This window comes from Ipomoea nil, unplaced genomic scaffold (genome assembly GCF_001879475.1).
Source record: "Ipomoea nil cultivar Tokyo-kokei standard unplaced genomic scaffold, Asagao_1.1 scaffold3314, whole genome shotgun sequence".
Taxonomy (NCBI): Eukaryota; Viridiplantae; Streptophyta; class Magnoliopsida; order Solanales; family Convolvulaceae; genus Ipomoea; species Ipomoea nil.
Window position 1 is genome coordinate 5,276,949 of NW_017619742.1, and position 21,307 is coordinate 5,298,255.

The 21,307-nt window shown below is 33.8% G+C and overlaps 1 protein-coding gene across 1 annotated transcript; it reads right to left on the reverse strand.

Moving 5' to 3' along the window:
- Window positions 1-11,183: 11,183 nt before the first annotated feature.
- Window positions 11,184-17,664, reverse strand: LOC109169583 (UDP-N-acetylglucosamine/UDP-glucose/GDP-mannose transporter). Its single transcript, XM_019318457.1, has 10 exons — window positions 17,228-17,664; window positions 16,073-16,149; window positions 14,291-14,452; window positions 14,056-14,189; window positions 13,410-13,540; window positions 13,292-13,336; window positions 13,055-13,152; window positions 11,947-12,054; window positions 11,720-11,776; window positions 11,184-11,574 (listed from the first exon to the last, which is right to left on the reverse strand). The coding sequence occupies exons 1-10, from the start codon at window positions 17,379-17,381 to the stop codon at window positions 11,500-11,502; spliced, it is 1,041 nt and encodes a 346-aa protein (XP_019174002.1). The 5' UTR covers window positions 17,382-17,664; the 3' UTR covers window positions 11,184-11,499.
- Between the last annotated feature and the right edge of the window lie 3,643 nt (window positions 17,665-21,307).

The window sequence follows — 21,307 nt, forward strand, 5'->3', positions numbered from 1 at the left end:
ATATATATATATATATATATATATATAGGGTTAGGTTCCTGTGAGGTCAGGTCTTCCCGTGCGGTCAGTGCGGCATACACCATTAGGTATGCATAAATGCACAATACAGTGTTCGAGAATACACCATTATGTGTGGTGTATTTTTTTTTTGTGTGGTGTATTTTTTGGCATTTCATTCTGGTGTATTTTTTGGCATTTCATTCTGGTGTATTTTCGAACAACGTATGGTGCATTTATGTATACGTAATGGTGTATGTCGCACTGACCGCACGGGAAGACCTGACCTCACATGAACCAAAATCTATATATATATATATATATATATATATATATATATATATATATATATATATATATATATATTCTCAAGAAAAGAAGAATTCTTATTAAAAAATCAAAACAAAGTCTTGCCAAGGCCTAAAAGTGACAAGGCTACAAAGAGATAAAAGAATAAAGCAAAGAGGCCTAAGGCTAACTAATAAAGGAGATAAACTCTAAACCACCAAGTGGGCCCAACACCCATTCTACAAACCACATGTACCACATGCAAAGCAGGACAATTCGTGGGCGTCATGCCCTACACAAAGGGTGAGAACAGTTATTGAATCTTTATATTTATAATAATTACATAACTATATGTTCATAATTATGTTTACAACCCTATGTTCATAATTATAAAACTATATATTCATAATAATTATGTTTACAACACTATGTTCATAATTATAAAACTATATGTTCATAATTTTTGAACTATATACTTATAATTATGAACAATTTTTGAACCAAGTCTACCTTACAAGGTGGGCAGAGTTCCATAGCATAATTTGTCCGGTCAATAGTACAAAAAAATAAGCATTTGGACTTCTCAATACTTGCCCATATTGATGGGCAAGCAATTATATATTTGTAAGATGAGCATTGCTCCTCTTATATTGAGGAGCTCAATAGCTCGTCTTTCCAAACTTCAATGTGGGATCAAAATGATCCACATCATTCACAAAACCTTTGTCTTCTTTTTTTTTTTTTTTTTTTTTTTTTTTTTTTTAAAATTTAAATTTTATTTTGTATATAGTTTTGTTTTGATGATTATTATTATTATTATTATTATTATTATTATTTGTTGTTATTGTTATTGTTATTATTTTAATTTAATTTTATTATTATTACTTTATTACATAGGGTTTTTATTATACTTGATCAACAATATTATCAATTATATTATAGAATGTACATTATTATATAATGGGATGTACATAATTTTATAACAGAATATAAATAGACATAAATTCTTAAGATGTACAATACATTATGCGCCCTCTTAAATGATATAATTGTCACCTAACTGCCATGCAAAATTACTTTTTATATATAGGTATTATTCTTATATTTTAGATTGGCCAAACTTCCAATATATATCAAGAATAGTTTTAACAACTCAAGAAGATGAAGTCTCTCAAAGATAAAAATTATAGGCTCCGCGGTTCAATGATGATCCGGCCACTCAGCCGGATGGTATAGGTAAATGGGTTTATAGGCGAATGGGTTAGGCAAATGGGTTTATAGGCGAATGGGTTTATAACCGCGCAATCAGTGCGGGCCTGTTGTTCGTGAAGTTTTGAATGTGTGTTTTGAAAGGCTCCAGGCTCTACACACCATTCTCGTAGAAGTGGGTTAGCGAAATAAAATCTTACCTTGATGCATTTTTGTAAAATTTCAGATTGCCTAAAGATGAAGATGGAAATGGTGGGCAATCTGATGATGGAAATGGAGGGTCAAATTAATACTAATCAGGTAAAGTAGTTCTACATGTTTGAAATTTTTTCAATTTAATCAGGTAAAGTAGTTCTACATGTTTGAAATTTTTTCAATTTGAAGGTATGCTTTTACTTATCAATTTGACTGTAGTTCTACATGTTTTGTATGTTGTTACTCATAGATTTTAATGAAATAACAGAGTCCTAAAATTGGAGTGATTACAAATGAGGTGCCTTGAGATATTTATACTCATTCCACCTCCTCAATGGACAGTGGAGATTTATTCAATCCTACCGCTAAGATTTGTTCTCTAGAATTCTCCATAATTTTCTATACAACCAAGAGGATTCCGTAAGGTTCTAGAATATTCTATAACATCCTTAAATATTCTAGTGTTATGTACATGCTTTCAAACTATTCTACAAGCTAAGGGATGATATGTACTAGTGCTAGAAAACGGCTAAGATTTGTTCTCTAGAATCCTTCATAATTTTCTATACAACTAACCAGAGGATGTACATGCTTCCAAACTATTCTACAAACTAAAGGATGATATGTACTAGTGCTAAAAAATTCTAGAGTGAGCAAATCCCGAAATCTCGTACGAATGCTACCCGAGCACTCAAATGAAAAAGGACAATAAATAATTCTCACAAAGGAGTCAAATTTAGTGCCTTGTAAATATTTAGTCAAACTGTTTTGATCAATTTGAATGGATTGTCTCTAATTCTTCAAATCTCATCATTGATATTGGGGATAAGAGAACCTTCCTGTAGCCAAATTGGCAGAAAGAAAGAGAAAAAGATATTCAAGAAATGTTGCTTCTACTCAACTAAATAAAGTAAAAAGTGTATGATGTATAAAAATCCCAATAGTTTTTCATCCCGAAAAGGCGAAAACCTTCTTTCACATTGAATTTTTGAAACTCATTCTATGTTGTAAACAAATGGTAGAAGTTGGAGTAGGTTCACTAAACTATAAAGTATTAGCAAATTTTCACGCATCTCAATCCAATGAGTCAAGTCATGAGATTTTTTTTTTTTTTTTTAATTATAAAGGAAGGAGATACCCAAACTACTGATGGCTTCTATTCAGACTCAAACTTATCACCTCCTACTTAGGGAAGCAACCAGATAACATTGGACTACAAGATCCTTGATAAGTCATGAGAATTTTGATTGTATGGTACATGGGTTTAAAGTATTGATTGTACATGTAATTCAGCTATGTAATGACATTATATTTATACAAGTTTTGAAGTATTTATGATATACTCTCTCTGTCTTATTTTAACCAGTATTTTTTCCGTGCGATGCACGGTATAAAACATATAAGCATAAATGTTATGGTCTAATATCAATCGTTATTTTGACTATAAAAAGTTAATTGATAATAATAGGAAAAAAACTAATCAAAATTTTAAATTATTAAAAATTTATTTGTAAACCACACTACTGGTTGACTTACAACATTTTAAACCATTTGGATTGTTAACTCTTAAATTAGCAACATACAACATACAATAATGTATCTATACAAATCTATCTATCTACTATACTAATAAGAGCCCCAGAGAGTTAGGCCTATAATGGGTAGAAAAAATGGCTGTCAAATGTTTTAATCAAATGAATGACTCAGATTGATCAGATTTTAATTTTTCCTTAAGATTTCCTAATTTATCCTTAATGAATATGATTTTCCGTTAACTTTTCCGTTAAATATCATCTTTTCCGTTAATTTATGTTAGTTTACCGTTAACTTACTCGTTGATTTCAATAACAAAGGTCTTAGGTTCGAATCCCATCTCAATCAAAATTGGCATAATTAGTACTCTATTTTACTCTTATTAAATAATAAAAATAATAATTTAGTAGCTACAACAAAAAATAATATATATGCATTTAGAATTATGTGTCTACAATGCATTTATTCAAAAAAAAATTATTCATTATCAATAAATTAAATAAGAGAAATAATTTCATTAGTTTTATTGTCTTTATTTTCTCCAATATTTAAATAAACAAATTAGACATTAAATTACTTATGTTGAACTTTTCATATATAATCTTGCATTGATATACTTTCAAATATTTATTTAATTATGAATCAATAAACGGATCACAACAAAGATATGGAACCATACTCAACAACGAAGGATCACAATCCGACACCAAACGATGGTCAACACAAGTTGCCAATCTCAATAGGAAAGAACAAACTGCACACACTAGCATTTCAACATCAAACTAGTATGCTTATCAAACAGGTAAACAAAATTAGTTCCATAGAACATACAAGACTCACAATAGTCCAACGAATCACAAAGTCGGACACTTAGCACGATTCAAGACACCAAATCCTAACATGGATTCCTAAGTCATCGTTCTAGACATATAAAACATCAAGAAGACTCACAAATAGCCCAATAAAACAACATCGGGAGGTCAAAACATCAATACCGAGTCAAAAGAATCACGGGGAACAAATCCCTGCACATCGACAATGATGTTCCCCGCGGGTGGGGCCACGGGTGGACCTCCACCCGTGGTTCCACCCGCGGGTACACAACCCACGAGAACCATGTTCCCCGCGGGTGGTGCCCTGCCCGCCGTTCCGGCGCGGGTACACCTGTACTCCAAAAATAATCCCTTCGAGGATTTTCAACAACAAGTCCAACTTCAAGTCCAAAACATCCAAAATCTCACACGATACAACAATATGACTTGAACCCAAGAAATAGCCAAGCAATGGCATACAAGAACCCTAAGAACAAGCTCTAAACATGCATTACCACAAGACAATGCATCAAATCTCACAAATCAACACAAGAATCACATGTAGAAGCTAAGAAATCATCATATAAGTAAGAAAATAGGTTTTGTAAAGCATGGGTTACCTTTGTAGCCTAAAACTTCACTTTCTCACCCTTAGAAAGCTTCTCCTAAAGCTCTTCATCCACACCAACTTCATAAACAAACCAAAAGACAACAAAGATTCTATTTTTAGAAAAAGACATCTAAAAGGAGGTTAAAAACACCAAAAGATCAAGGATCTTACCCTCCCCTATGCTCAAGATTAGGAAAGTATGAATCTTGGAAGACAACTTGCAAGATTTAGGATGCCCAAATTTTAGCTTGGAGAAGAAGCTACCAAATTCTTAGAGAGAAGGTAGAGATTTTGTGTTTAGATTGTTGGTGAATGAAATGAAGAGATGTTGCTAGGTTAGCTTGAAGCACAAATCTTAGGTAGAAAGACACTTTTGCCCTTACTAAAGTTGGAAGAATAAGGAAACAAGGGAACAACCCAATAAGCATAAGGTACAACCATTTGACCTTGATTGACTAGTCAAATTCTAGTCCTTCGACTATTGAATTTTTAGAATTTTAGGGATAAATTAACAAGGAGACTAGGATTAATTCTCTAATTAATCCTTGATTAGCGTTTGGATTTATGGGGTGTCACATGAATTCCTGTGCCTGCAGGAAGTCGGAGATCTGAGGGATTGTTACGGGTTTACCTGCCGCCGTGAGAGAAGAAGCCATAGCTCAGAATTCCGAGCACAAACCCCGGAACACGAACAGGTTCTGTTCGTCGAGCGATATAGGCCGGCCAGCGAGCGCAAGGTCTTCCACCAAGAGTTGAGCACGGCCCAAATATTCCACCGCACTACCATTGCCCTGCCGGAGAGAATGAAATTGGCCGAGAAGGCCCAGGCACCGGGCACGAGTGGAACTGCCAAGAGCCGCCCTGATGGACTCCCAGACCTCCTTGGATGTGTTTCTGCCAACGGCCAGATGCATCACTTCATCTGAGAGTGAAGAGATGAGTAGAGACAAGATGGATTGGTCCTGCTTGATCCAGGCTTTGTAAGCCGGGTTTGGCATCGGAGTCGCGGTGGTTGCGGCGGAAACTGAGTCGTCGGAGGCCGGGGCAGTGTCGACGGTAGGCGGCGGGCATGGTGTCTCCCCGTCGATGTAGCCGAGAAGCTCCTGTTCACGGAGGAATGGCACCAGCTGGGTTCGCCAGAATAAAAAATTGCGATATGTGAGCTTTGTCGAAACAAAGTGATGCGCACTCGACAAGGGGTTTTGGGTGGTGGCCGAAGGGGTAACGGCGCCGGCCGTGACAGTCCGCTCCAATGAGTTGGTAAACATGCTAGGGAGATGTGGTGGTTGGCCGGCGTTTAGGAGAGGCAGAGAGGGTGAATGATCGGCGGTGGTGTTGAGAGGAGAGGAGAGAGAGTCTACCTAAGCTATCTGATACCAGATGAGATAAGTGATTACTAGTTCCATTCCAACAGGATAGGAGTTACAATACAAAGAGCTAAACAACCAACGTAAAGTAATCATATATAATAGGGAAGCCATAGAAATCTAACCTATTGCAATATTAATCAAAGATGTAACATATAATAATAACATTACTAACACTTACCACGTACACCACATTCAGAGAGGTCTTCTTTTGCCAAACACCTGAAACCAACACCCTCAAATATATCCTACTTTTGAAAGTTGGTAGCCTTGTTCATCAATGTGGAAACCATGATTAAGCTCTTAGAAACTTTGTGCCTTCTGAAATTACTTAGCTAGCTTGTAGATCAAGAATGTTGATTACTGATTTTTGATTGGTTTAATATATGTTAGTTGTTCCAAGGGAAGTTTATGGTAAAGTTTGGAGAACTGGATAGTAGACTTTAGGTGCAGTAAAGGTTTCGTGGAAAATACAAGTTGGGCGAAACTTCAAATAGTAAGAGATAAACTTGTACTACTTTCAATAGTAATAGTTAAACATGTACTACCTCTAATAGTAAGATCAGAGTTAAACATATATAACCATTGAGTTACCGTGATTTACATCCTCTCATATGCTCTGTCGGGTCAGAGTATGGGGGCCTTTAGGGTTGGAGATTCAACTTTGGGACAAGAGTTAAACATATACCGCTTCTAACAGTAAGGGTTAAACTCTTACTGCTTGGTTCAAAGTTGTATTGTGTCTCATTTTCCACGTACGGGAACTTACCAGATTAATATATTAAATTCTTTATCAATTTTACATATATATTATTTGTGAATAATTTAAATTATTGTTGTCAAGCATGCTCAAATGGCATGTAGTGTCTTCTCTCATGTGAGAGGTCCTGAGATTGAACCTTAGTTGAGGGCATGTAGTGTCTTCTCTCATGTGAGAGGTCCTGAGATTGAACCTTAGTTGAGGCAGAGGGCATATGATAGGACTTAAATTTCCATCCGTTGCCTTACACAATTCTTGAATCAATTACTATATAGAGTTTCACAAACTAAAAATCTCCCATGGTGAATTTCTCATAAAAATAACTTGTGAAATTTGTCATCTTTTCGTATATTTCAAAAGTTCTGTTTTGATCCATATTATAATGTGGACAATAGTTCATAGTAAATTTGCAATATGGTGATTTACCTCTTTCGCAATAGCTTACGCGACGTTTGGTTGGAGGGAAAGGAATCTTTTTGTATATTTCAAAAGTTCGGTTTTGATCCATATTACAATGTGGACAATAGTTCATAGTAAATTTGCAATATGGTGATTTACCTCTTTCGCTATAGCTTACGCGACGTTTGGTTGGAGGGAAAGGAATCTTTTTGTATATTTCAAAAGTTCTGTTTTGATCCATATTACAATGTGGACAATAGTTCATAGTAAATTTGCAATATGGTGATTTACCTCTTTCGCAATAGCTTACGCGACGTTTGGTTGGAGGGAAAGGAATTGCAATTCCATGGGAGAGAAATAATGTGGAATTTAAATTTTCAGTGGTTTGGAAGAATAGAATTACTGAGAATTTCAATTTCAATGTTTGGTATACATAGGAATTAAAAGTGAAAAAGTAATATAAAGTCCAACATGTCCATGCTTGTAATAATAATAATAATAATAATAATAATAGTAATAATAGTAATAATAGTAGTAATAGTAATAGTAATAGTAATAGTAGTACTAGTAATAGTAGTAGTAGTAGTAGTAGTAGTAGTAGTAATAGTAATAGTAATAGTAATAGTAATAGTAATAATAATAATAATTAAAATTTTGTTGTTGAAAATTTAGGCAAATATGCTATGCCTATACAAAATACAAATTTTGATGTTGAAAACACACAGACCAAATTCAAATTTTGCTTTTGAAAATTTATGTAAGACGTTGTATATAAACCTTAGAATTGAATTGAAACTTGAAAAGAATAAAATACATAAGAGAGTTCTAAGAAAACATACTTGATTGAGGTTGGCCTACTGATTGACGTTCCATGTTAAGACTTAAGAGTAGAAGAAGAAGACACTATGATTGAGAGGGAGAGGTCATACATTAATTTTAGGTTAAAAAAAGAGGGGTGATTTTGTCTCAATGATATCTCTTTTTCTTCCAAAAAACCATGGAATTGAAATACTAAGGGGGCATGAGATTCTAATTCCATAAAAATGAGTGCAGAATTGTAATTCCTTCCAACCAAACGAAGGAATTTGATTGCCTTCGAAATTAAGTAGGAATTCGGTAGGAATGCAATTGTAATTCCCTCCAATCAAACGAATGAATTTGCTTGCCTTCGAAATTAAGTAAGAATTAAGTGAGAATAAATTTGTAATTTCCTCCAACCAAACGCCTAATTATGGACGGAGAAATAGAGGGTTGAAGTTCAAACATACGAGTCTTTAATTTGGACTACTTCACTACTAAGCCAAAGGTATTTGGCAAAAGGCCAGCATAAAAACTACAGTTGTTATACCTTGGACCAGGGTTCACCTTGCAAGGTGGACCCTAGTCCTAAATTGCGTATTCTTAATATTGGAATTGTGAATATTTAGAATATAAATTATTTTTAAATTTTGAGAATCTGTTACTACAATACATGATTATTATAAATTGTGAGTTTTTAAAAGGTAAATTATGAATGTTTAGTATGTAAATTGTGTACCTTTTGACTCGGGTGCGTAGAATAATTTGCCTACAAACTAATGACAAATTATATTGTGGATTATGGTCCACACTACATAAATGTTTATTTTTAATATATTGAATGTTCATTATTTACTCAATGTTAATTATTTGGTAACTTTCAGTATATAAATAATGTACTTTCAAAAAATGAACATTCAATATATTAAAATGAACTTTTAGTATATTATCAATGTATCTTATGTCTGTGGTTCACCTTAAAAGGTGAATCATGGTCTATGTTATAATGATTGCAAAGTAATGTCATTTACCCATTTGATCATTTTACATTATTATTTTCATTTTTGGTATGATGTAAAAATGTTTCTTAAATAGATACTTGTAATTTTCTTTTACTTTTTTTTTTTGAAGACCAAAAATTTTGGATTGCATTAAATCAAGGAAGAGTCAACAAACGGAGGAGGAACATTCCTCAAGACAAATCGTTCTGAGCCCACACTTACATGTTTAGCTAGAACATGAGCTACCAAATTGGTATCTCTGCGAACAAAATTAACAACACAATTTGACATCGAACTAATCAAACGTAAACACGAAACTAAAACAACACCAAAGTAAGTATGAAACGAATAAGCATCTTGAAAACTTGAAACAAGAACCGCGCAATCCGAGTAAAGTCTGACGTTCAAGTAGTCGTGTTCCCTTAGCCACGAAAGTGCTTCATGTACAGCCATGGCTTCGGCCAGGAGAGGATCATATGGGCACGAGAGAGGCCAGTTAGCTGCCGCGATGAAGGTGCCATCCATACTTCGAACATAAAAACCAAATGTTGGTGTGTGATTTGGCCCATGGAAAGCAGCATCAGTATAACAAAACACTGTCGAAGCTGACAGCAGCGTGGTTTGGGTTACTTCGGTAGTGACAGGCGCAGAGGAGGCAAGCTGGCGTTCTCTATTGTTCGCTACCCATGCAGACCATGTAAACTAGAATTTGCGCCATAAGAGAGCTGGAGACGGCAAGGAGTGCTCCCACACAGCCATATTTCGAGCCTTCCATATTCCGTAGATTATTCTACAAACTTGCTCCTTTAGAACACCAGAAAATGTTCCACAAACTTGCTCCTTTAGAACACCAGAAAATGTTGCAGAGCTACCCAACCAACCATCCCCCACTGCATAAAATCATGACCACCAAAGTTAGGGATTTGAAGTTGTGTAATATTCCACACATGCCTAGCATAAATGCAAGTGCATAAAATATGCATAACATCCTCCTCCATAACACCACAAGCTGGGCATAAATTAGGGACTTCTACTCTCCTAATTAAGTTACTAGTTGTAGTTCAACTCTCCTCCTAATATTAGAAACAGCTCTCCAAAGAAAATCCCTCTATTTTGAGGGATCTGGAGCTTCCAAATGTTGTTCCAAACAGTGCCATGGGGATTGTAATTTCCCCTATACTTCTATAATCATTTTTAACCGTGTAACAACCCCTAATATCGCACATCTAATACCAACCATCACCAAAATTAATATTCATTGGGGTTTGTAAAATTAAATCAGCATCTCAGACACAAACAGCTGTCTAACCATATCATAATTCCACTTTCCCTGCTCAATGTTCATTATGCTCAATGTTCATTATTTGATAGCTTTCCGTATATAAATAATGTACTTCTAAAAAATGAACATTCAATATATTAAAATGAACTTTAGTATATTATCAATGTATTTATGTCTGTGGTTCACCTTAGAAGGTAAAAAATGGTCCATGGTACAATGATTGCAAAGTAATGTCATTTACCCATTCACATTATTATTTTCTTTTTTGGTATGATGTAAAAATGTTTCTTAAATAGATACTTTGTAATTTTTTTTTTAAGGCCAAAAACTTTGAATTGCATAAAGAAGAGTCAACAAACGAACAGAGGAACATCCCTCCAGACAAATTGTTCTGAGACCGCACTTACATGCTTAGCTAGAGCATGAGCTACCAAATTGGTATCTCTGCGAACAAAACTAACAACACAATCTGACATCGAACTAATCAAACGTAAACACAAAACTAAAACAACATTAAAGTAAGTATAAAACAAATAAACATTTGTTTACTACATAGAATGAGTTTCAAAAAGTTCGATGTGAAGAAGGTTTTCGAGATGAAAAACTATACCTTCAAAAGTTTTCATACATCATAAATTTGTACTTTTTTAATTGAGTAGAAACCAACATTCCTTGAATATTTTTTTTCCCTTTATTTCATCCAATTTGGCTAGCGAAGGGTTTTCTTATCCCGAATCCCAGTTGACTAAGTATTTACAAGGTTCTAAATTTGACTCCAGAATTATTTATTTTCCTTTCTTCATTTGAGCTGGCTAATTATAGACAAGCTAGATAGATTTACCTCTTTATTAAGGCGTGTTTCACCCAAGACACATTATTGAGTAATCACTGTGAGTTTCACTGTAAATCAAAAGATTCGGGAAATGGTAATAAGAGGAGAAATGAGAGATTGATTGGATGGAATGAATTGATTCTTCACGTAGCAATTAAAAAAAAAAAAAAGTCGTCTACACAGTATATTCATCTATGAGCTGCTGCAGTTAGATACAATGCCTACATACCCTAAATTACACTCAGCACACAAGGTACTGCACATAGAAAACAACGGCAAAAGCTCATTCCAAAAGAATGGATTCAGGGTTCTTGTGTCAAACTTACTCGAGTTTTGTTTCAGAAGCCTAAATCAATTGTACAAAAATGCTGCAACGTTATCTCGCCTCTGAGGAAGACACCTCCAGAACTCAGCAATCATTTTCCTATAAGCTTGTAGTAGGCATATAGACCAGAGCCGATGAAACCGAGAAGCTGCCCGATGACATTCAACTGGAAATAAAGTGAAAAGGATCTTGTATCTTAGTTTCAAATGTAATCCAACCGTGGAATTTTCCATTTTTCTATAGAAACGGAAAACTGGAGAAAGGAAAACAGAGAATTGAAGTAAACATGGTAATATATGTTCTGTTCTCACCATATCAAATGGAAGACCCCCAAAGATCACCCAGCCAAGTGAAATGGTGAAAAGATCCTACATAAGAACAATTATTGACAAATTATTAGTTTTAGCTGTGTCGCCAGCAATGTGGGAGCCACCTGTAATTGTTTTCCGTTTCTTTTGTTTTCCTCTCAAAATTGTGGTATATTGGGTTAATCTAGGGAAATATGACACATAGCATATATACTTGTACGTAAACAAACCTTTAAATTTCCGCAGATTGTCTGCGTAAGCGCTGAATTTAGAGTGGTGTTCAGGAATATACTGTAATTCAAGAAGAAGGCCAAAATGCAAGAGAGAAGCAATACAACCTGCATATTTATACCATATATAAGTTAGAAGATGCACATAAACAAAATGAGAGAAAAAAACAGATATTTAAAAGTTATGGTCCTCACTGGGTTTCAAAAATGATATTGCTAAGATCAAGTGTTCTAAAAATGGGCTTCAAATACAGCATTAATTTAAGGGTGAAAAACATATTATGATAATTGCAATTCAGTGATTTCAATCACAGCAATGAGAAAGGTCAATACAGGCACCAAGTTAACAGAGATAAACATTATTAATTTCCCAGTTTGTTGTTCTTAAATACACAAAATATAATTATGTGGGGCTCCAGGATTTTATCAGCAGATGGTGACAAAGGAAAGTTTTAAAACTTATATGGAATAACAATAATTGGAAATGTGCAGCAAGGGGTTGTTTGTATGGGGAGGGCAGAGGGTATATTTATTTAAAGACAATAATTGGATCTCTCTACTACTTGTTTGTTTATTTATGGGAAAAGGTTCAAATAAGCCCCTAAACTTTACCTGAAGAGTCAATTAGGTCCCTAAACTTTTAAAAAGTGCAATTACACCTTTTAATATGTTATATTAAGGCAATGAAGTCCAAGAACCGGTAAATGACCTGCTATTACAGGTCATTTGGGTTCAGGCATCATCTCCGGCAAAAATCCGGCGACCGGTGACGGCTGAACCGTCGCCGGCCAGAGAACGCGAACTGGTCGCCTTCCCCGGCGGAAGGCGACCAGTGGTCGCTTCTCTGAATGAGAAATTACTTTGTTCTATATTCTTCCATCTTCCCCATGTTTTTGATGAGATGTGACTCACTAATCACTGGTTGAGTTATATTATGTTAAAAATTAATAGTTCTCTGTAAAGAAAATGATCGCACTGCCAAAAGATGTCAGAGTAATAAAATTCTACATGTAGGCTACTAGATTGCATATTATGGTCGACAAGGTTGCAGCAAGAACCAAGTCATATTATATTTTGCTATGTCCTTGAGATGGAAAACAGATCTTACCAGGAAACCAGGTGAAAGCAAAGATGGAAAATTAAAGGTCATCATCAAGTCACCCCTAATAAATGTCCAGACAAGTAAAGCAGGCCCACAAACAATCCCTGTAACAGGAAAATCCAAAAAATCACATCCAACCATGATTAAATACTCTGTTCTCTCTACAAAAAAACAGGAGGCTTAGGGAACAATTAAGAAGGTAGCTAGAGTGCACATCAAAAGGTAAGGACAAGAGAGCAATACCATTGCACCACATAAGGCCAAAGCTATTAAGCCCACTTGATTTTCCTGGATGAATCAAAATATCAGCAAGCATAAATGAAGTTGCCAGGAAAGAGAGCAAATGGAGGAGTATATTTACCAATCCGAGCTATAGTTGCGAGATATATGGCGGTTGTGATGTTGGCTAAGAAAACAAGAAGATAACCATTCAAGTCGAATGATAAGTCCCGAGATCCCGCAACAAATGCACCAAACACAATCAATGCCACACTGAAGTAACCATTAGTAAATGCACAAATTAGAATGTATTAATGTAACACTTCAGCTAAAAGACATCGCATCTATCATCTGAAAAATGGTACATATTTGATTTTATCCCCATCAAACTTTTATTACTTTTTCTTATCTTCATTTTCATAAGTTTTGCCAACACAACTAATAGTTGTCATTTTAGCAAATCCCACTCATTAGCCATGCATTTTAAAAATAAATTCCACTTCAGTTATTAACATTTGTTAAGAGTCCCACATTGAAAAATAAGAGAGAAACATATGGATTTATAAGGTCATGATTAGACTAGCTAATTGATTGGAATATTGGATTCAATCTTTTAGTGTGATTTGGCCATATGCATTACAACCCAGGTGAGTGACCTCGGCCCAATCTTAGATTCTAACAACATTAAACCTTAGTAAGTATATAAATTCTGAGAGAGACAATGTCATTGGTATATTATAAATAATAACATAAAAAAGAAATATCAAAAGATAACTTTAACACCTTACCTTCCGACAATAGGGCGTGTATACCTCTGCTTTGCAAGAATATACTCCACTATCATAGTGAAAACGACAGTTGTCCTCCTGAGAGTTGTATACATTGGTACATTTACTCCCCGAACAGACTCCATAGTGACTAGCTTTCAAGGAGAACCAGAAAAGGCAAAAGTAGCATTCATTTAAGAGAGGAATTTTGAAGTAATATATAAAAAACAAATTTAAGTATAAATGAAATGCGTACCATATAAAGGAGATAGGTCATAGCCAGAGGTAGGGTATCAATCACTGTCTTTAAAGGTACCAATGTTTTAGAATTATCAGATGCTGTTGGGGCTTCACCCAAATGAAAAGAAATCAGTTTCCAGCGTCGTAACAGGTAGAGAAAGCAACATGAACATATCATCTGCAGGAGATATCCAAAGGGTGCAGGGGTAGAAAAAATAAATCATCAATGCATATAATGAAAAATCAAAAAATTATAATCATATAAATTGACATGAATGTGCAGGAAATATCCAGAATAGAATGCACTTGCACATTCAAACGTGAAACTTCCACAATTTAGTTTTCAGAACATTAAAAGAACACAAACTTGTAAAATATTAATTGTAGAAGGATCATAAGTGCCCTAATTTACATAGATAAATGTCTGTCTAAACATGCTAAGAAAGTGGTAAAGTGCATCTCTATCCAGTCGTATAAGCTTTTGTTGTTACAGTAATTGGGAAAGCTGTGGATCAGTTCAGCTTTTCAACCAAACAGCAACAGGCATAGAATAGATCAGGTATGCAAGTAACTAATAGATACTGGCGATGTTGCATCTGAATATCTTAGGTAGTGCTAACAATCAGTTCTCTAAATCTTATACTTGGTTAACTGAATTTAAGGAATGCAAAGGGTAGAGGTGGCATACTGCAGGCCAACCCAGAAAAACCAAAGGCTAGACCTGCATTTCTGTGGCTTGGATCAGTCAGTTCAAGAATGAGTAGGTTGTGAGAGTAAAGAATTCATCTAGAATAAATTTGGGTTTCTTTGCAGATTCGGATATTCAAAATTTGGTCAACCTTAAACCCAAATAAATGCCTGATTGATAACCAATCTCCCCCAAATCCCTGAGAAATTACATCACAAATCCAAACCCCTCCCCTGCCTCTACCAGTTGCCCCCGCCCTTTCCTTTTGTCTCCCCTAGGCAGCTTCGTCCTCTCCCCAAATAAAACATTTTTATCTGCCTAACTCACAAATCTCAATTTCTTAACATCTTCCCAAAATGAATACCTCTTCTACTCTCCACCAAATCCCTAACTCCCTAGGTATTCTCTCAGCTCTTTATCTTTTCCAAACCAAATCTTGCTTCTTCATCTGTGCCATGAAGGGCCAAACAAATAAACCCAAAAATGATTCCTTGAGCTCTATAGAAGCCTTAATCAAACTCATTAGGGTTCCAACAATCAAAGTAATGCAAAATATAGGAATTGCAAGTCACTAAAATACTAGAAGCTATTTGAGTCCAATGATATGATCTCATTTCCACAATTTTGAATAACACGACATTTAAAGCATCAATTGGTAAATTTAATTATATTTCTGCACCAAAAAAATGCAATTTTGGATTCCCTTCAATTTGAATTGAATTGATTATCATTTATCAACAATGGAATTTCTTCTTGATTCAGTTTTTGGAATATACGCAGAGTTCTATTTGAGTCAAAACTGAGCCAAAGAGACTGAAGAGTTGTCCAGTCCTATTCAGTAGACCATAAAGCTGACTTTTTCATTTCTTCTTTGAATTAATATAACTACAAATTCAAGTTAATAGAGCAAGCATAATCAAGTGTTTCTTTCATTGCAAAGAGGAGTGAAGTCCATGTTGTTTCTGCCCTAAGTCCCCCCACATACAAAATTGAAACTTTGGTGATTGACAGGTTCACTTAGAATATGTATAACGCATCAGAAGGATGGAAAATAAGTTCATACGAATGGAATATTGGCAGTGGCTGCTGAGAAATAGATTTAAATGATACCTGACATAGTGTAATCACATTTGCAGATGGGAAATTGTATGAAGAAAGAGCTGCTTTGTTGAACAACACTAGAAGAACTGTAAATTCAAGAAAACAATGTTTTAAATGATGACCATCAGAGCAGGTGAATCAATGAATTCCTATCATCAAATAGCCTTGAAACAAAAGTACAAAACGTCATTCAAAGTAAGAAATTATCTAAATAAACAAGGGGCAAAAAAGTAGGAATATTTTCACATATGGAGCTGTATTACTCAAAGGGAACATTGATACTTGAGAATATGTGATTGAACTTTATTGGTATTGAGCACTTCAGTGATGAACCCAGGAAAAATCTCAATTCATAGACAATAGAGTGAAATCAGAACCATGTCCTGGAGCTCAACCCCAAAAGCCAGAGTTCCATTGGAGCAAATTAAGTCATTATTGCCTGATAAGGAGTACTAGACACTAGGTTGTCATGTATCAAAACCATTTCATGCTTTAAGTCTAGCATATATAGCAGAAAAATTCATCTGCATAATATCATAAATATCTAATCCCACAATGTAACATGAATCGTTACAAAATGAGTTCAGAGTATTCATGAAGCGTTTGTGAAAAAAACAAATGTCGCTTGTAGAGTATGGTAACAAATCAAACCACCTACACGGGCGAGTATGCAACCTCAGGGGAAACATCAAGATCAGCTTCAAAGCAATTATATATATGAGTACATCATAACTCAAAATTCTCTCCCTCTCCACTCAATTAATATACCATAAACTTAAGGACAAATCAGTTTCAAATTATGTTAAATTATACTAAATTGAACAAAAGAAAACTTTTTTGGATTCAATTTTTTATACCTAATACTATAATAGCATGCTATAAGTTCTGGAAGGTTTTCGTTGAAGATCAGGAATTTAACTAATTCTATTCAGATAAATGAACTTTCACGTATGAAGAAGCTTCTCGCTGATGAAAATTAATCGGGGAAAATATAAAACAGAAGAGAATCTTAGTATCCTACTACTAAGTAAAAGCAGAATAAAGACTCCTAAACTTTTAATTGTTCAAGACTTTTCACCATGAAACAAGTCTAATTTCTTCAAATTCAGAAATGAAAAGAACAAAGCTTTAAATTTGAACAAATCAAAGTCAGAAAATATGCACCAGCGCAGGACATGTAAGAGATGGCAGCGTAAGCTCCGCGCTTGGTCATCGCCGATCCTTTGAAAAGTTTCTCCTCCGTCGATCTATCCGCCGGCGCAGAATCGGCGGTCGTCAACGGCAGTAGCGCAGGGTTCTTCATCGAATTCGAAGCCATTATCACACTTCAGATCTCTTTTCTTCTTCTTCTCTCTCTATATATGTATATGTATACACGTTATGTATTTATATGAATTCACGTTTGAAAGCTCCGTCAGTCCGTCAGAGATATTCAAATCCTCCGAAATTTCATAAGCTTTGATCCTCCGGCATCACTTCCTTCGTACCTTGCAGGCTTTTTCATTTTATAGTTTTTTTTTTTTTTTTCAATTTTCTGATTTTAGTCACATGGACAGTGGAGACCAATTTCCTGAAAATAAATTTTCACTAAGGCTAACCAATCCCAACAATTCTCTCTCACTTTCTAAAATGAGTCCAACTTCTACGTCACCTAATTTGCAAATCATTTACTATTCACACTACATTCCTGTAATATTCTCTCACTTTTTAAAATGGTCTCACTTTCATATTATATTATAAATATAATAATAATATAATATAATATAAAGCTTATAAATTAAAAAAAATAACTTTTAAAAGTCATGTCATCTAAAAAGTGAGAAGAATTTCTAAATTAAAGACAATCTAAGTCTTAGCAAATTTTTATGTAAGGTGATTTCACGGATCTCAATCCAATAAGTCAGTCATGAGAATTTTGGTGGTATCGTAGGTGGGTTTAAAGTATTGATTGTATATGTAATTCTGCTATGTGATGACATTTTATTATTTATTTTTATATAAGGTTTAAAGTACGTATTTATGATATATGTAATTATGTTATTTTTTATTTTATTTTTGACAAAATGTGTATTATATTTATGTTATGAAGTATATTATATTATATATAAGATTTAAAGTATTGGTTATATATGTAATTCTGTTGTGTTTTTGTTTTATTTTCTGCAAATTGTCTATTGTAGTTTTGTTATAAAGTACTATATTTATGTCATAAGGTATTATATATAAGGCTTAAAGTATTGATTGCATATTGCTATGTTATTATTTTACTTCTTACAAATTGTCTATTAGAGTTTTGTGATAAATTATGCTATATATTATGGCAAATTATGTCGTGGAAACGTGTCTACCTTGCAAGGTGGACACGGTTGTAGATTCATAATTTATATACTGTAGGTTCATAAAATCTGTACTATAGATTCATAATTTATATCCTGTAGATTCATAATTTCTAAACTGTATAGTTATCAAATTATGAACATATAATTTGTTTTTCACTTGTCGTTAACAGCGTTTCTCTCTTTGCAATCACACTGTTTATAAATTATAAATCTACTATATTTAAATTATAAATCTATAGTATAAAAATTATGAATCTACAATATAGAAATTATGAATCTACAGTATTAGATTTGTGAACATGTGATAGAGTTATATGTGTTGAAAATAATGAACCAAAGTCGATTTAATATCACAAAATAATATTTATATATACACACAAAAGTATACAAAATATTATTCGATATATATATCCGATATATAAATGTATATACACACACAAATATATACACATAAATCAGACCTCAAAGGTTATACATACATACATACATACATACATATATACATACATACATATATATATATATATATATATATATATATATATATATATATATATATTATATATAATTAGGTTCGGGTGCAGTTAGGATGCCCAGGTGCGGTTGTGCGATTTAATCTGGGTCATTTATCTCGCTTAAATCAACGTCCATGATTACCAAAAAAAATTTTAAAAAAAACGCGGTGACAATTTTGTGATTTTTGCATCTAAGTCAAAATTAAGGTGAGCGGCGCTGTGATTAATGTGCATGAGTTTTGTATATAAGATGCGTGAGTCTTGTACGTAAGGTGTGTGAGTTTTGTGCTTAATGTGTGTGGGGTTGTGATTTAATGTGAGTAGTTGTTAAAATTTAAAGTGTGGGCTTTTGTGCTTAAGGTGCGTGATATTTGTTCTTAATGTAAGTGGAGTTTGTGTTTAATGTGCGTAGGGTTTGTGCTTAATGTGTGTGAGGTTAGTGATTAATGTCAGTAGTTGTTGAAACTTAAGGTCTGTGAGTTAATATTTAAAGTGCGTGGGTTTTGTGCTTAATGTGCGTGAGGTTGTGCTTAATGTGCGTGGGTTTTGTACTTTAATGTGCGTGAGTTTGTGCTTAAGATCTAACACTTAAGGTGCGCCATTTTTAGTTTATGCTTCTTACTTCCAGACACGCGTTGATCTAGATTTGAGCCGTTGATCTAGATTTGATCAACAGTTCAGATCTAACCGCACAACCGCACGGGAAGCTATACCTGCACCTGAACCCTTCCCTATATATATATATATATATATGTGTGTGTGTGTGTGTGTGTGTGTGTGTGTGTGTGTGTGTGTGTGTGTGTGTGTGTGTGTGTGTGTGTCAACCAAAATAGAATCTATAATCCTCTGATTATAATTCCAACCAAAAGAAAACGAAGTGTGGTACAAGGATTTTAGCTTAGAAGCATAATCCCAAAATCGGAGAATAAAGAAGAGTGGCTTGTGTTTGGTGTAGGATTTTTAACAAGAGTCGAACTAGAGCAATGATATGAACACATTTAGGCTAATTACGTGTTCAGGCTTGGATGAAGAAAGCCTCTATACTATACAATTCAATAATCTTTAAAAGAGCTCTTGTATAAATAGTGGGGCAAATCTTCTTCCTAGACCAATGTGGTACAAAAGCTTCTCCCAAGCTTTTTCCCTTCATTTTCCAACTCAAATAGGTCTACTTTGAGAATCAATATCTCATTCACCCATTATCCGTTTTGAGCGTACAATATATCAATCTCTTCGTCTCACTATGAAGAACCCGAATCTACTTTGACTCTACTCAAATCGGAAGTGGATCCCACTGATAATTGTACCACAAAATAGCTACTCAAAATACCATTTTAATGCTTTTTTTTCCAACAATATGTTCATAATTTTATAAATATATATTCATAATTATAGAGCTATATGTTCAGAATTTTCGATGTTCATAAATCCAATTGTTGAACTTTGTATTCACACATCACAAAACTATATGTTCACAATTTGATAACTATATAGTTTAGAGATTATGAATTTACAGTACATAAATTATGAATCTACAGTACAGATTTTATAAATCTACAATATAAAAATTGTGAATCTACAACCGTGCCCACCTTGCAAGGTGGGCACGGTTCCATAGCACAACGCTCCATATATTATACTAGTTTTTTTACGCGCATTGCGCGATTGGGATAATGCTGGATGTTTTTTTTTTTTTTTTTTTTTTTTTTTTGTAAATAAGTACTTTAAAGTTTATCAAGGCAAGATTATATTGGAATTGTTCATGCATAGATAATTGAATGTTAAATTTGTGTATTTAAATAGGCAATTCTAAGTTTACAAATGCAAGATAATATAGTCAAGATTGATTATAATTGTCAATAAAATAATTGTATAGGTATGGTTGAAACCAAATAGGTGACATAAGGGAGAGCAAATAAAAATTAGGGCATAAAATATTAAATACATACTAATATTGAAGAGCTAACTGCTGATTGCCAAACAATGATATTGCGAGATAGTTTCTCACTTCATTATTAGGATTTGAATATTCTCCCCAAGTAGTTTATATGATTGGCATAATTATTATTATTATTATTTTTTTAAAACAATTATTATTATTATTATTATTATTATTATTATTATTATTATTATTATTATTATTATTATTATTATTATTATTATTATTACTATTATTATTATTATTATTATTATTATTATTATTATTATTATTATTATTATTATTATTATTATTATTATTATTATTATTATTATTATGTGTACCCTTAGGCCATTTTACATGTTAATCTAAACACCTAATTTTTTCAAATATCTTTTTACCAACTGTTGATATAATCCGCTGGTCAAATTCGCTAATATAATCCGCTAACTGCTGATTGTCAAACAAGGAC